Source organism: Esox lucius, chromosome 4 (genome assembly GCF_011004845.1).
Source record: "Esox lucius isolate fEsoLuc1 chromosome 4, fEsoLuc1.pri, whole genome shotgun sequence".
Lineage (NCBI taxonomy): Eukaryota > Metazoa > Chordata > Actinopteri > Esociformes > Esocidae > Esox > Esox lucius.
In genome coordinates this window covers 12,389,967-12,405,681 of record NC_047572.1, presented here as the reverse complement: position 1 = coordinate 12,405,681, position 15,715 = coordinate 12,389,967, and the positions used below count along the sequence as shown (strand labels likewise).

The window sequence follows — 15,715 nt, the reverse complement described above, 5'->3', positions numbered from 1 at the left end:
AGTTCAATCCATGACTATAGAATGGATGAATGAATAGCATGGTGGTGAAGTGGAGGTAAATGATTGGTTCCTAGTTGGTTGCATATTCAACACTATAGCATTGTATTAAATTGACATTTTTGGCTGAGGAACTCAAAACTGAGAAAGGTTTCATGATATAAATCTGTGCTGAAATATTGTAGTCTATGTTGCAGAGATATCTTTGAACAAATCATCATGCATTTTCAAAAATAAGGAATACTGTGCTGACTTTGTAAATGGCCAATACGTTTTAAGTATGCTTTAAGGATAAAATAACACTAATACAAAACATAGCCCTTCGAATTAATTTAACCACAGACTCAGTGTCCATTGGAAACACACAAACATGTTTAGATAAATCTTTTCTCATTTGAAATACCAGAAGATATGAATTTAAGAAATTGATAACCAAAATCCTTTTTTAAAACTCTTGTGCAAGTCCATCAAGCCTCAAACATCAAACTACCTCAAACTGTCAATAACACATTCAAAAATCTATGACCTGTTAAAAAAGTAATGGAGTACACTTTTCAAGAAGAATAAAACAGGGATAAAGAAGCAGAAAAAGTTTCATATCAAAATATATTATATAGTAATTGAGTATCATATTACCAAAAAAGAAATGGAAGCACATTATCCTCACACTGGAAACTCAATGGAATGAACTGAATTGATTTGAGTTACAACAACAACTAACAATTTTCTGAACCACTGCATACTATCTGTTTCAAAAGGGTTCTGACATCTTTCCTCTTATGTCATCATACGCAACAACAAACCAGGAAGGCAATGATCATAGGTTAACAAAACACTTCTTTGGTTTTGAATAAAAACAAGTGAAGGAAAATTCTATTCTGTCAGACGTGGTAAAAACAAATTTCACAAATTTTCACTGTTTCTGAGTCACACAGCCATGACAGTATTTCAGGCCAACATTTTTGTGGTAGCGTAGACTTAATTTCTGGGGCTTGGTGACAACATTTTAAGATGGTTAAATGATACCAAAGCTGGGCTGACTGATGTGCAATTTGAAAAGCTACTCACACAGCTTGGCCAGCATGTAGCTGGTAGCTGAACATAAATGTGTTAGTAATACCTAGGAGCGAACAGTTTACACCATACTTGGGATGTCGATATGAAGGCCTAGGCAAAAACTTGGATGCATGTATATCTACTATCAGTTATGTGATTTTAGATTTTAAAAAGTTGACGCCAAATTCGAACCAATTCCTGATAATGTTTTGATGAATGGTAAAGCTTATAAAAAAATAAATGCATGTGTTCATTTTTGCATAGAAAAGCCTGGTGAGAAGTGATGGAATTCAGGATCTTAAATTGATCAACCAGTTGCATGGTATACTGTTGTAGTGGAAGCTATAAAATGTACTGATTTGTTGTTGTTATTCATTTGCAGTTGAAGTATCAAACTAGTGAATTTTCGGCATATTTTGTAAAGGATGAAAATGTGTTTTGGTGTTTTTTTGGGTTACGAATATGAATGTGTGTTATTGTATCAATGGGAGTAATTAAGGTACAGTAGGTTTTTGCTTGTTATATTTTCACTCACTACATTTACCTCCATTGTCTGCTGGGTATCTTATGGTAATTAGGCAATATGTAACCACCAATGAAAAGATGTAGACAAAAGTTAACATTATAGCTTCAATTAAATACTTAGGAAGAATCATGATTTAAAAAATAAAATTCCAGTGTAGATTAACTTAGAATTAGTATGGATTGGATGTAAATGATGGCAAATGTTCCTTTCAGAATTCCCAAGAACTCTACAAAAAGAGTTCCCAAGAAAAGTTTTGAGCTGATTACAGCAACATGATGTATACTTAGTTGGCACAAACATTTAAAATAATATTCAAGAATTTAAAAAATAAAGTAATATCAGGACAGACAGACACATTGACCACAGCATTTATAAACAACATAATATTATTTTCACTTTCCTACTCATCAGGTTTCCTTCATGTAGTTGATAGCAGCATCAACCAAATGAAAACTCAGTTTTTGTTGCGGTCGTAGGGAAAGCATTGATAAGTGCTTGCAATACACATTGAAGCAAATTTAGATATAAAGGACACATGATCCTTGCATCACTTTAGTCATGGAAGCACCGAATTGTCATAGAGTCCTTTAAAAATCCCTCCATGGGTGTTCCATCCAGACACATGGGCCTTTTGAAGAACTAACAGTTTTTAAATGTATGATAGATATATGCTATGTTACAGTGCAGTATCCTTACCCAACTACTTCTTTGTTATAATGCAGTATCTGCCTTCAAGTTGCGAAAAAAAAAGAGCATCTCTCTCGATCTTTTCAAGTTCCCAGTTATCATAAATTCTGAAGTTCTTGGATTTCTTTAAGTCTTAATTTTTACTTCTTGATCATTTTTTCTTCTTTTTTAAATATATTGCCACATTCATAAATCATGCATTTTACTGCATTGCTATTGCACTGGTCCGGATTATTCAGGAAAAAAACAGGGGGAGAAAGAAAGAAAATAATAATACTGATAAATTATGTTTGCCAAGGCTATAAAGCCACCGAAAGCAAGTGAGCAAGTGAAGAGCAAGGAATATTGGCTTTGAGAGCAGGATGGCGTGGTATTGAACTCGATTAATCTCTCTCTCTCTCTCTCTCTTTCTCTCTCTCTCTCTTCCCTTGCTTACGTCATCTGGTGGACATCCGTGCTTCGGATGATCTTGTATATGAGCCAGTAGAAAATATTAAAAATGAGGAAGACTAGCGGGAAAGCCACACGGGAGACCGTGTCAATCCTTTTCGCGCGGCCGATGAAGAGCTTGCGCATCTCTTCCACGGTCTTCTCCTGCGGGCCAGCTGTGGCGGTCGGGGCGTTGTTGTTGTTGCCTTTGATGGCCATGCCGTCTTTGGCCTGCAGGCAGGCCGGTCCCATGCCGTAGCCAGCAAAGCTGAACCGGCCCTCACCGCCCTCGTCCTCCTGTAAGAGAGGAATAGGAATTTTATTAGTGCGACCCAGTGAAAGTAAGGATTAGAACGGAAATTGTCCTTTAACTTAGTTGGACATCAACAAATCAAAAGTGCCTGTCACGGCTGGCTCTCCACCTGTCCTGCACATGCGCTCCACCTCGCCGGCTTTCCAGCTGTCATCAACCAAACGCACCCATCCAGTCACCTGCACCTGTTCCTCATTACAATCATGCACAGCCGGACTCCATCTGCTCATCATTTACCCTAAATATGACACCCACATTGTATAGTCCCTTGTTAGATCTTATCGATGGTTGTGTAGCGCTGCCACATAATTCTTCAGCATTGAACCTTTAATATACAGGTGCATCTAAAAACAATTTGAATATCGTGGAAGAGTAAATTATTTTCTGTAATTCAAATCCAAAAGTGACACCATATATTCTAGATTCATTACACATAAAATGAAGCATTTCAAGCCTTTTTTTGTTTCAATCTTGATGACTACAGCTTACAGCTCATGGAAATCAAACATCCAGATTCTCAAAATATTAGAATACATTTAAAATACAGAAATGTCAACCTAAGAAGAGCTCTAATCAGCTATTTAACTCCCTGAGCCTTCAATCTCTCAGTCTGGTTCAGTACACACAACCACAATCCTGGTTTGAGATCATTATTATGACAGCTGAACTGTATAGAAATCACGGTTCATTTGTTACATTTTCCAGAGCACATGAATCACCCAATGTCAACAAACAAAATGGGGATGATTTTTCCCGGGACATAATTATACATTCCTACTCCCTCACGCAAAGCCCCTTTTTCCTATTCGATCTGAACATCCCTGAAGCTGATTTTTCTTATAAAACAAGCCTTTTCCTAATTTCGAGGCCATCAATTCCTAAAACCTGCCTGTAAATGTGTCATGCTGTATTTTGTATAATCTATTTATATTTGCACATTATCTTGTCCTCAAATGCATGCATTCGGCCAGGTTGTCACTGAAAAATTTGAATTTTTCTCAACTTTATAGAATAAATACACTTTAAAAAAGGGCCGCCCGACCCTGTTCCTGGAGATATACTTTTGTAGGTTTGCTCTCCATCTCTAATTTAGCACACCTGATTCAAATAATTAACTGGATGAAAAGCTAAATCAGGTTAGTCCCATATGGGGTTGGAGAGAACACCTACAGGACAGTTCATCTCTAGGAAAAGGTTTGGGCAGCCCTGGTTGAAAAAAAAAGAAAAAGAAAATATCCCTATCTGAACAGTACAGGACTGAACCACCCTACAGGATTAAAGCCTACATGTCGGCGTGACAAAACCCCCTTAATGAAGAAAAACATTTTGAGTACCGTGACGTCGCCCGGTATGGCGCAGCCGGGGCCCCACCCTGGAGCCAGGCCCGGGGTTGGGGCTCGTATGCGAGCGCCTGGTGGCCGGGCCTTCCCCCATGGGGCCCGGCCGGGCTCAGCCCGAACGGGCGACGTGGGGCCGCCCTCCCGTGGGCTCACCACCCACAGGAGGGACCATAAGGGGCCGGTGCGAAGAGGATCGGGCGGCAGTCGAAGGCAGGGGCCTAGACAACCCGATCTCTGGACACGGAAACTGGCTCTAGGGACGTGGAATGTCACCTCGCTGGCGGGGAAGGAGCCTGAGTTGGTGCGTGAGGTTGAGAGGTTCCGATTAGAGGTAATCGGGATCACCTCTACACACGGCTTGGGCTCTGGAACCACACTCCTTGAGAGAGGATGGACTCTTCACCACTCTGGAGTTGCCCATGGTGAGAGGCGGCGGGCTGGTGTGGGTTTGCTCATAGCTCCCCAGCTCTGCCGCCATGTGTTGGAGTTTACCCCGGTGAACGAGAGGGTCGTTTCCCTGCGCCTACGGGTCGGGGATAGGTCTCTCACTGTTGTTTGTGCCTACGGGCCGAACGGCAGTGCAGAGTACCCGACCTTCTTGGAGTCTCTGGGAGGGGTGCTGGAAAGTGCTCCGACTGGGGACTCTATTGTTCTACTGGGGGACTTCAACGCCCACGTGGGCAACGACAGTGACACCTGGAGGGGCGTGATTGGGAGGAACGGCCCCCCGGATCTGAACCCGAGTGGTGTTCAATTATTGGACTTCTGTGCTAGTCACAGTTTGTCCATAACGAACACCATGTTCAAGCATAAGGGTGTCCATCAGTGCACGTGGCACCAGGACACCCTAGGCCGCAGGTCGATGATCGACTTTGTTGTCGTCTCATCTGACCTGCGGCCGTATGTCTTGGACACTCGGGTGAAGAGAGGGGCGGAGCTGTCAACTGATCACCACCTGGTGGTGAGTTGGATCCGATGGCGGGGGAGGAAGCTGGACAGACTCGGCAGGCCCAAGCGTACTGTAAGGGTCTGCTGGGAACGTCTGGCCGAGTCTCCTGTCAGAGAGATCTTTAACTCCCACCTCCGGCAGAGTTTCGACTGGATCCCGAGGGAGGTTGGAGATATTGAGTCCGAGTGGACCATGTTCTCCACCGCCATTGTCGAAGCGGCCGCTCGGAGCTGTGGCCGTAAGGTCTCCGGTGCCTGTCGAGGCGGCAATCCCCGAACCCGGTGGTGGACACCGGAAATAAGGGATGCCGTCAAGCTGAAGAAGGAGTCCTATCAGGCCTGGTTGGCTTGTGGGACTCCTGAGGCAGCTGACGGGTACCGACAGGCCAAGCGGGCTGCAGCCCGGGTGGTTGTGGAGGCAAAAACTCGGGCCTGGGAGGAGTTCGGTGAGGCCATGGAGAAGGACTATCGGCTGGCCTCGAAGAGATTCTGGCAAACCATCCGGCGCCTCAGGAGAGGGAAACAGTGCCCTACCAACGCTGTTTACAGTAGAGGTGGGCAGCTGTTGACCTCAACTGAGGATGTCGTCGGGCGGTGGAAGGAGTACTTCGAGGATCTCCTCAATCCCGCTGACACGTCTTCCATTGAGGAAGCAGAGGATGAGGGCTCAGAGGTGGACTCGTCCATCACCCGGGCTGAAGTCACTGAGGTGGTCAAGAAACTCCTCGGTGGCAAGGCACCGGGGGTGGATGAGATCCGCCCTGAGTACCTCAAGTCTCTGGATGTTGTGGGGCTGTCTTGGTTGACACGCCTGTGCAACATCGCGTGGCGGTCGGGGACAGTGCCTCTGGGATGGCAGACCGGGGTGGTGGTCCCTCTTTTTAAGAAGGGGGACCGGAGGGTGTGTTCCAACTATAGGGGGATCACACTTCTCAGCCTCCCCGGGAAAGTCTATGCCAGGGTTCTGGAGAGGAGAATACGGCCGATAGTAGAACCTCGGATTCAGGAGGAACAGTGTGGTTTTCGTCCGGGCCGTGGAACACTGGACCAGCTCTATACCCTCTACGGGGTGTTGGAGGGTTCATGGGAGTTTGCCCAACCAATCCACATGTGTTTTGTGGATTTGGAGAAAGCATTCGACTGTGTCCCTCGCGGCATCTTGTGGAGGGTGCTTGGGGAATATGGGGTCCTGGGTCCTTTGCTAAGGGCTGTCAGGTCCCTGTACAACCGAAGCAGGAGCTTGGTCCGCATTGCCGGCAGTAAGTCAGACTTGTTCCCAGTGCATGTTGGACTCCGGCAGGGCTGCCCTTTGTCACCGGTTCTGTTCGTAATTTTTATGGACAGAATTTCTAGGCGCAGCCAGGGGCCGGAGGGTGTCAGGTTTGGGGACCACACAATTTCGTCTCTGCTCTTTGCAGATGATGTTGTCGTGTTGGCCCCTTTTAACCAGGACCTTCAGCATGCACTGGGACGGTTTGCAGCCGAGTGTGAAGCGGTGGGGATGAAAATCAGTACCTCCAAATCTGAGGCCATGGTCCTCAGTCGGAAAAGGGTGGCTTGCCCACTTCAGGTTGGTGGAGAGTGCCTGCCTCAAGTGGAGGAGTTTAAGTATCTAGGGGTCTTGTTCACGAGTGAGGGAAGGATGGAACGGGAGATTGACAGACGGATCGGTGCAGCTTCTGCAGTAATGCAGTCGATGTATCGGTCTGTCGTGGTGAAGAAAGAGCTGAGCCGCAAGGCGAAGCTCTCGATTTACCAGTCAATCTACGTTCCTACTCTCACCTATGGTCATGAGCTTTGGGTCATGACCGAAAGGACAAGATCCCGGATACAGGCGGCCGAAATGAGCTTTCTCCGCAGGGTGGCCGGGCGATCCCTTAGAGATAGGGTGAGAAGCTCGGTCACCCGGGAGGAGCTCCGAGTAGAGCCGCTGCTCCTCCACATCGAGAGGGGTCAGCTGAGGTGGCTTGGGCATCTTTTTCGGATGCCTCCGGAACGCCTTCCTGGGAAGGTGTTCCGGTCCCGTCCCACCGGGAAGAGACCCCGGGGAAGACCTAGGACACGCTGGAGGGACTATGTCTCCCGGCTGGCCTGGGAACGCCTCGGTGTCCCCCCGGAAGAGCTAGAGGAAGTGTCTGGGGAGAGGGAAGTCTGGGCATCCCTGCTTAGACTGCTGCCCCCGCGACCCGGCCCCGGATAAAGCGGGAGAAGATGGATGGATGGATGGATGTCGGCGTGACTGAGTGCGGATGCGTTCCTTCCGCTAGCCTCACCTTGGGGAGCGAGGCTCTAGACCCGGAGCTCTGGGTGGTCATAGTGAGCACGGTGGTGATGCCCAGTCCCACTCTGGCAGGTGCAGCGTCCATGTTGATCCAGAAAGACACCCAGGACAAAATGACAATCAGAAGGCTGGGGATGTACATCTGAATCAGGTAATAGCCCATCTGCCTCTCCAGATGGAAACGAGCCTCGATACAGGTGAACTTTCCTTTGGTACAGAGGGGATGGACACAGGGCAGAGATTGCTGTTAGTTCTGAATTGGGACAAATTCGATTTAAGATGCATTATGAGGACCAAGGTGTTTAACAGGATACAGAGAAATGAAAGACAACCGTGCAAAGGTTTTACAGGTGAATTTTCCTTTTACAACAATTATCCAGACTTGGCAATTATGATGTTTTTGCTTCCTTATTGTTCCAGCAATTATTTCATTCAAACTTCACTGGGATTTCAGTATTTCAATACATTTCTCAAAACTGTGCTTTTTAGCTTGCTTTTAAGATATATTGCAGGAACATGTACAAAGAAAGTGTTTTAGGAGCGGGGGGCTTCACTAGATCTGACGTGATGGGCAACCCAACAACGTGAATTGGAACAGTCATAGGTCATAGTTCCACATGTATCTCCAAACAAAAAGACAAAAAATAAGTCATTTCCTCCCTTCCAATTACATTGACACCAAAACTGTGCATTATAAAGACCATGGTAGAACAAAGGTTGATGCCTATCTTTCTTGCTTACTTTGTGATGTAAGCACCAGGGGTGCAAAGACGCATGGCAAGAACGTTCTTCTCAAGGACACAAGTACGTTCTTAGCGTAACCTGGCACTTTGCTAGGTAGACACACCCTTCAATGTATATATCCGTTTGTAACCAACATTCACCAATTTTCCAATAAACTTGAGCGAACTTCTCCCTCGATTTGATACAGGTTCTACATTATTTGACCACTATACGAAACCGCCGATTTCTAACATGGGTTTGCAAATAAAGGAGTCATGGTCATTCAGAATATATCCTAATACTGTACCAACTGTGTAGTATAATACTTTTTACCTTTTATAATTCAGCATATTGGTTGTAAGGAAAGTGCTTTACAAATATGGTTATTATTATTTTCCATTCTTGATGCAGTCCTACAGAATTAACCATCCTTATTCCAAAGTTCAACACTATAATGAATCAAAGCATTCTGACAAATCTAACTTGTGAGGCTTGAACGGTTTACTTGGATATTGTTCCTATGCATTATTGTGACATAGAATAGAATGCAACGTCTTAATAATCTTAATGAGAACCCTGGATTCTCCCTGTCCTTGTCCATATGCGAAGGAGACGTGTTGCACTGCGTGAGGCAAATGGTGGTCACACCAGATACTGACTGGTTTTCGGACCCTCCTGGACCCCCACCAATACAGTGAAACTGCACATTTTAGAGTGGCCTTTTATTGTGGACAGCCTAAAGCACACCTGTGCAATAATCATGTTGTCTAATGAGCATCTTGATATGCCACACCAATGAGGTGGATGGATTATCTCGGCAAAGGAGAAGTGCTCTCTAACACAGATTTCGACAGATTTGTGAACAATATTTGAGAGAAATAGGACTTTTGTGTACATAGAGAAAGTCTTAGATCTTTGAGTTCACTTCATGATAAATGGGGGCAAAAATAAAAGTGTTGCATTTATAATTTTGTTCAGTGTATATAGAATGCATCATTTAGAAAAATAATCATACTATGATTGTATTCTTGTAGATGAATCAATAGTAAAATATGGAATCAGTTAAAGGGATATTTCATCTAAAAATCATATTTATCCAAAAAATTTATGTACCAAAAGTTAGTCCAGAATGGACAGTCATTTTTTCCAACCATCCATTATTCAGCTCTGCCTCCGGCTATAATTAGCATTCTTAGCATGATCCAAATTCATGAATGGAAACTGTTTGTCCCACTACAGCAAAGCTGCATTGCAAGCAGAAAACTACTTTAAAACACTCCAAACTAAGGCTGGTGGTGTTGTATAACTCAAAGAACATGACAATGTTGTATTCCTCAAAAAGAGTTGTAAGTTTCGCATATATTTGTCATTTCAAATAAACAGGTTCTTCCTGTGTTTACTGGTCAGTTTTGTTCACAATTTGTGCCAATGTTACTAAGCGACTTTGTTGCTATATTTTGTGAGTATTCAGTACTCTCTAGTGACTGTTGTGGGTTTCCTCGAGAAGTGTCTCAAAAAAAGAGAAACTCCTGGGGATAGGGCATGACGGGGTCCATAAAGTGCTGAAGGAGGAGTATGGCCTCAAAGATCTGGTTCTTATTCACTGTGTGAGCCACTCTCTGCAGCTTGCTGTAAGTCATGCTTCCAATGACACCATCCACCGTAGTGTGGAGTACTTGGTACGAGAGACTTAGAACTGGTTTTCAGTGTCTCCAAAGCGCAGTGAGGCATACAAGGCCATATATGAGACGATCAACTGTGGGGAGAAACCTTTAAAGATAACCAAGGTGTGTGCCACAAGTTGGCTCTCTGTTGAACCTGCGGTTTCATGCATTTTAGACCAGTGGGAGGAGCTTAGGCTCAATTTCGCAGTCACCAAGTGCAGTGAACACTGCTACATGGCTGAGGTTTTATACTCCATGTAAAGTGATCCTCAGAACATATTGTATCTGACTTTTTTGAAGTCAGTGCTGGGTGAGGTACAGTTGACCATCAAGGCTTTTGAGGGAGAGCCTATTAAGCTACTTGACAGCTTGGTTATTCTGATCAGGTCTGTGAGCAGCAGGGTACTGAATCAACTGTCAAATGCTGATGTACTCAAAGGGCCAATAGATGGATACATCAGTCCCAAACCGTACCTTGGTTACCTTTTGAGTCAAAAGCAACTGAGCTCCACCTTGTGCCTGAGGATGAAAACAATGTCCAAAAGCGGTGTGTAGCCTTCACCATCTCCCTCACTAATGAGTTGAGGGTGAGACTGCCGGACAACATCGAAGCATTGCAGTACATGTCAGTTTTCAATGTGGAGGAAACTCTCAAGCACAATAAGAGCCCTGGAGAAATAGAAAAAATAGCCAAGCTCCTTAGCTACTCCCCTGCAGAGACAGACAAGATTGTCCAGCAACGGCGTGCCATCCATCTTAGGAGATGGAATGAGACAAAAAGCACACTGGGCTTCTGGAGTGAGATTCGGAGGTTCAGGGTTGCAGCGGATATCAACTTGTTTCAAGAACTTGCCATGGCTGCTGTGTCTGTGTTGTCCTTGCCAGACTTGAATGCTGAAGAGTATTCAGCCAGATGAGTGTGGTAAAAAGCAAACTTAAAAATCGGATGTCCTTGCAGACCCTCTGATGGCAGTTTCTAAAGTCCAAACAGAAAATGGTAGGTAAGACAGAGGAAAACTCAGTTGCACAAAGAACAGTTTATTCTTGCAAGGAGAGAGTACACAGGTTACAGTGTAACAGTGAATAATCTCTAAATGAATACCTGACAACCCTTAACTCCATCCTGTACATCCAATATGGACTGAAGGTGTCTGGTGAGGCTAGTTACTATCATTTTCTCACATTGCCACTGGCAGTTTTTTCTATTGTTTTTTTTAGGTCCATTTAGATTGTTAATGTAGATTGTATACAATAAAACAAAATGTATGGTTACAAATTTTCATTTTTTGCTGTGACTTTTTGTAGGACCATAAGGTTACAAACCAAACCAAACTTAAGAACACTAACCTAAAAAAATAAGTAACTCCGCCAGTGTCTCTTTTGGGTCACTTTTGCCGGTCCCAAGCCCGGATAAAGGAGGAGGGTATATCTGCAGACCGCAAGTCGGGGGCATAACTTAATATGAGGGTTCCTTAATATTAAGTTACGCCCAATGACGGTTTCCATTGTTTTAGTGTTTTTGATTTAGTGCATGCGCTTATGAAGGAAGAATTACAGGATCAATGACGAAGATTTCGGTAAGTGCTTGCATATGACAACTTCTAGTTATATATTTAGGGATAGTTAACGTGCTCACTGAGATCGCTTATCTGCTAAATTCTTTGAATCTGAGGTTCAAATAGCATGTCAGAGACAGAACACAGAAAACACGACCACCCTTATAGCTACGTTTAAAGATCGCTAGCTACGTGAAGAGGTAGACTACTTGTTAACCAGCTTTAGTCAATTAGGGTACGTTATAACTAGTGAGAGGAAATGGCAATGAGAAACTTAACACAACACAAATGTGCTGACTACGATAGATAGGGAGTGATGCCTGTTACTGATGGGCCGCACACATCCTGTCCATACATCTTGTCCATACCTCCTGCTAGTAGTTGCCCATGTAACTGACATAGGTTCTATGGATAGGCCCATTGACCATAGGTTGGAACATACCATACAAGGGTCTGTTGTAGGATAAACCTTTCTTATTGGAGGGTATTGGAGGGTGTAATGGTTGGTTATGACACTGGCCACCTCCTATGTATCTTGGCATAAAAGACTGTGTTAACTCTGTAATTATTGGAGAGAGAAAAATGAAAGAAGGAAGGTTAACATCCTAACCTCATGCTGAATAAAGATGCCTCTCCCCTGACATCCGGTTGCATTCATTTTGTTCATGGATCAGAAATTGACAGAATGTAACACTAGCTAAAGATGCATGATGCACCTTTCACTATATGCAAGCAGGCAAGAGTCTGAGTATTTCACAATCTGCTCAGTTACTGGGATTTTCACGCACAACCATTTCTAGGGTTTACAAAGAATGGTGTGAAAAGGGAAAAACATCCAGTATGCGGCAGTCCTGTGGGCGAAAATGCCTTGTTGATGCTAGAGGTCACAGGAGAATGGGCCGACTGATTCAAGCTGATAGAAGAGCAACTTTGACTGAAATAACCACTCGTTACAACCGAGGTATGCAGCAAAGCATTTGTGAAGCCACAACACGCACAACCTTGAGGCGGATGGGCTACAACAGCAGAAGACCCCACCGGATACCACTCATCTCCACTACAAATAGGAAAAAGAGGCTACAATTTGCACGAGCTCACCAAAATTGGACAGTTGAAGACTGGAAGAATGTTGCCTGGTCTGATGAGTCTCAATTTCTGTTGAGACATTCAGATGGAAGAGTCAGAATTTGGCGTAAACAGAATGAGAACATGGATCCATCATGCCTTGTTACCACTGTGCAAGCTGTTGGTGGTGGTTTAATGGTGTGGAGGATGTTTTCTTGGCACACTTTAGGCACCTTAGTGCCAATTGGGCATTGTTTAAATGCCACGGCCTACCTGAGCATTGTTTCTGACCATGTCCATCCCTTTATGACCACCATGTACCCATCCTCTGATGGTTACTTCCAGCAGGATAATGCACCATGTCACAAAGCTCGAATCATTTCAAATTGGTTTCTTGAACATGACAATGAGTTCACTGTACTGAAATGGCCCCCACAGTCACCAGATCTCAACCCAATAGAGCATCTTTGGGATGTGGTTGAACGGGAGCTTCGTGCCCTGGATGTGCATCCCACAAATCTCCATCAACTGCAAGATGCTATCCTATCAATATGGGCCAACATTTCTAAAGAATGCTTTCAGCACATTGTTGAATCAATGCCACGTAGAATTAAGGCAGTTCTGAAGGCGAAAGGGGGTCAAACACAGTATTAGTATGTTGTTCCTAATAATCCTTTAGGTGAGTGTATAATATACACGTTTCACTTTTTGAATGGAATTACTGACATAAAACTTTTTGATGATATTCTAATTATATGACCAGCACCTTTACTTCGCGGATGATTGTGAAGTACGTTACTGTTTAGTATATAGTAAGCTAGTATGCCAGTATTGAGACCGATTGAGACATACCTACCTCGTCATACAATTGCGTCTCAACATCATTTTGTCACACATCAACATCACGCCAAGTTTGAATATTTAGCTAGACACCCTTAAGCATTGTGTTAAACTGACTAACATTTCTTATGACGTTTAATGGCTTATTAGCCAGTCCTAGGTAGTGATGGCACGCATGAAGCCGAGGCTCCGAGGCTTGCTTCGAAATTTCAATATCAGTTTGTTCGGAACTTGCTTCGGAGAAAAAAATACCATGTGATGGCGGACTTCGCAGAAATTGGAACAGGCTTGTTTTAAGAGACTAGGCGCTCTACAACTAGTAGGGCATTCCAAGCCTTTTCGGCGTGCGTGGTCGTGAACGGAGCCAAACGAACCCGCCGGGGGATAAGGAAGAAAGAACATTAGCTCGCGTTAAGCAATATTGGGGAGATTACGGGCATTGCTTTAAATAGTATGATTAACCTTCAAATTACAAGGATTGTAATTTACCAAAAATACGATGAGATTAATTTACAATATTAAAAGTTGAGTAGGTCATGTAATATATTGAAAGAAATAAAATTACCGCAATCACACAGAATCGTTTAACAATGTTTCCATTCTACTTCGCAAACTACAACTTGTCTCAAACTACTGACAACTTGTCTCAAGAAAAATGAGCATGGAAATAAACAAAACAGATGTGAATGTGGCAATGAAATATCCTCGTGAGGCAGGATACGAACGCACTTACACAGAGCACCTAATATGCTCGACCCACACTGCCACCACAGCTTAACAGCAAGTGCCGGGACACGCACATAGGACGCTTGGAGGCTAGCTCCGAAAAGTCAGAGCTGAGGCTTATATCCAAGCAACAATATAATCTGATTGATGACAGCCCTTGTTCATTGGGTTAGCACGGTCCTGCTTGTACTGAGTAATAATTGTATCTAGTCGTCAATGTTTTGTGATTATTTACGACGTTAAATGTTAGCAACTGTATGGTGTCATTAATTCGCATTTTAGAAATTTCTGTAAAAAATTAAAAAATTGTTTCAGCTAGTTGCTTAGTAGCGTAGCAACAAATACGAACCCCTACAATCGGCCACCGTCCCCAATTATTGGTCACCTTAATGTTTTGTTCTGTTACATTATATTTAGTTTTTTTGTGTTGCAAATGACAGATCATCTTCTCTGAAGTGTCCACTAGAATGTTTTGGCTAACTTTCTTGTCTTCCAGTAATGTAAAAAAAGACTGATCAACTTGATAGTACATGATGTCTGGTGTGTCAAGCAAATCGATTTTCACCATGCGCAACTTGTTTTGTACTTCTCCAATTCAAATCTGCGCAGATGCAGCGCGTTTTAGTAGTTGATATGTCTAAAACCCTTTCATTATTTATTTTTAAAAGTTATTCACACTTCAGAAGTGTTTATGATTATCCGTCAGTCCTTGTTAAAGCAACATCAAAAAGTCTCATGTAAAAATACATCCATGCAAAAGTTTTATTTAACCATGTTTTTATTGGTTGATGGGCCTGATTATAACTGGCCTGATTATGACGTTTAATTCCAGAAGGATGTCACAATACCCAACAATTAAAACACTTGATAGAATCTTTAAGCTTCAGTACAACATATTAAACTGCTACCTCCAATCAACCGCAAACTGAAATATGTATCAAAAATTTGACAAAGAGTTGCAAAAAATTGACAAAGTGAGTATTTGTATTCCTCTTTGTTTAAAACTTACTTAAAAATAGATTTGAACTCTGAATTACATTAATTATACAGTTTATACCTACTGATTAGAAAATAATACAACTTGTCTCGTGAATTTAGTGTATCTCCATGGCCCATTCATTACCAGGATGTTTAGTTTTAAATGAATGTGTAAATGTAAGGAAACACTGCAGAGCATGGTTTAAACATGGTGCACCTGGTAACATAAGACCTAAACATAAATGTCAGCTTTGTCATTGTTTCCATTAAGAATTTAGTTCTTAAATCAACGTACTCTCCACACATTTCAGGTCATATCATTTCTCCCTTGGCGGCTGCTGAAGATATGTTTTCCAGCCGAACAGATGGTGAGACAAACCAAGACCTATAAACAGCATTTAGAGAGACAGAGCCTGGCTGGGATGTCAGAAAAGATATCTGGCAAGTGAGTTCAGTAATAGTCAGAGCTCATTTCAGAAGGCTGTGAGGAGTCCAAACCTGACTCAACTGTCCCAGAGTGCTGTTCCGCATGTAGAGGACAATGCAAAAACTGTTCAGGTCATATCCTATCTCCCTTGGCGGCTGC

At 43.3% G+C, this 15,715-nt stretch overlaps 1 protein-coding gene across 1 annotated transcript; it reads right to left on the bottom strand.

Moving 5' to 3' along the window:
• Positions 1–1,917: 1,917 nt before the first annotated feature.
• Positions 1,918–7,789, bottom strand: LOC117594410 (glycine receptor subunit alphaZ1-like). The gene is made up of 2 exons (XM_034291907.1): positions 7,570–7,789; positions 1,918–2,992 (listed from the first exon to the last, which is right to left on the bottom strand). The coding sequence occupies exons 1-2, from the start codon at positions 7,738–7,740 to the stop codon at positions 2,699–2,701; spliced, it is 465 nt and encodes a 154-aa protein (XP_034147798.1). The 5' UTR covers positions 7,741–7,789; the 3' UTR covers positions 1,918–2,698.
• Positions 7,790–15,715: the final 7,926 nt, after the last annotated feature.

What these genes read in the sequence shown, in the direction of transcription:
- LOC117594410 (XM_034291907.1), bottom strand. Translation starts at nt 7,740, where the DNA reads ATGGGCTATTACCTGATTCAGATGTACATCCCCAGCCTTCTGATTGTC. An exon ending in CTAGAGCCTCGCTCCCCAAG is followed by an intron (nt 2,993 to 7,569) that starts GTGAGGCTAGCG and finishes CCTCTCTTACAG; the next exon opens with GAGGACGAGGGCGGTGAGGG.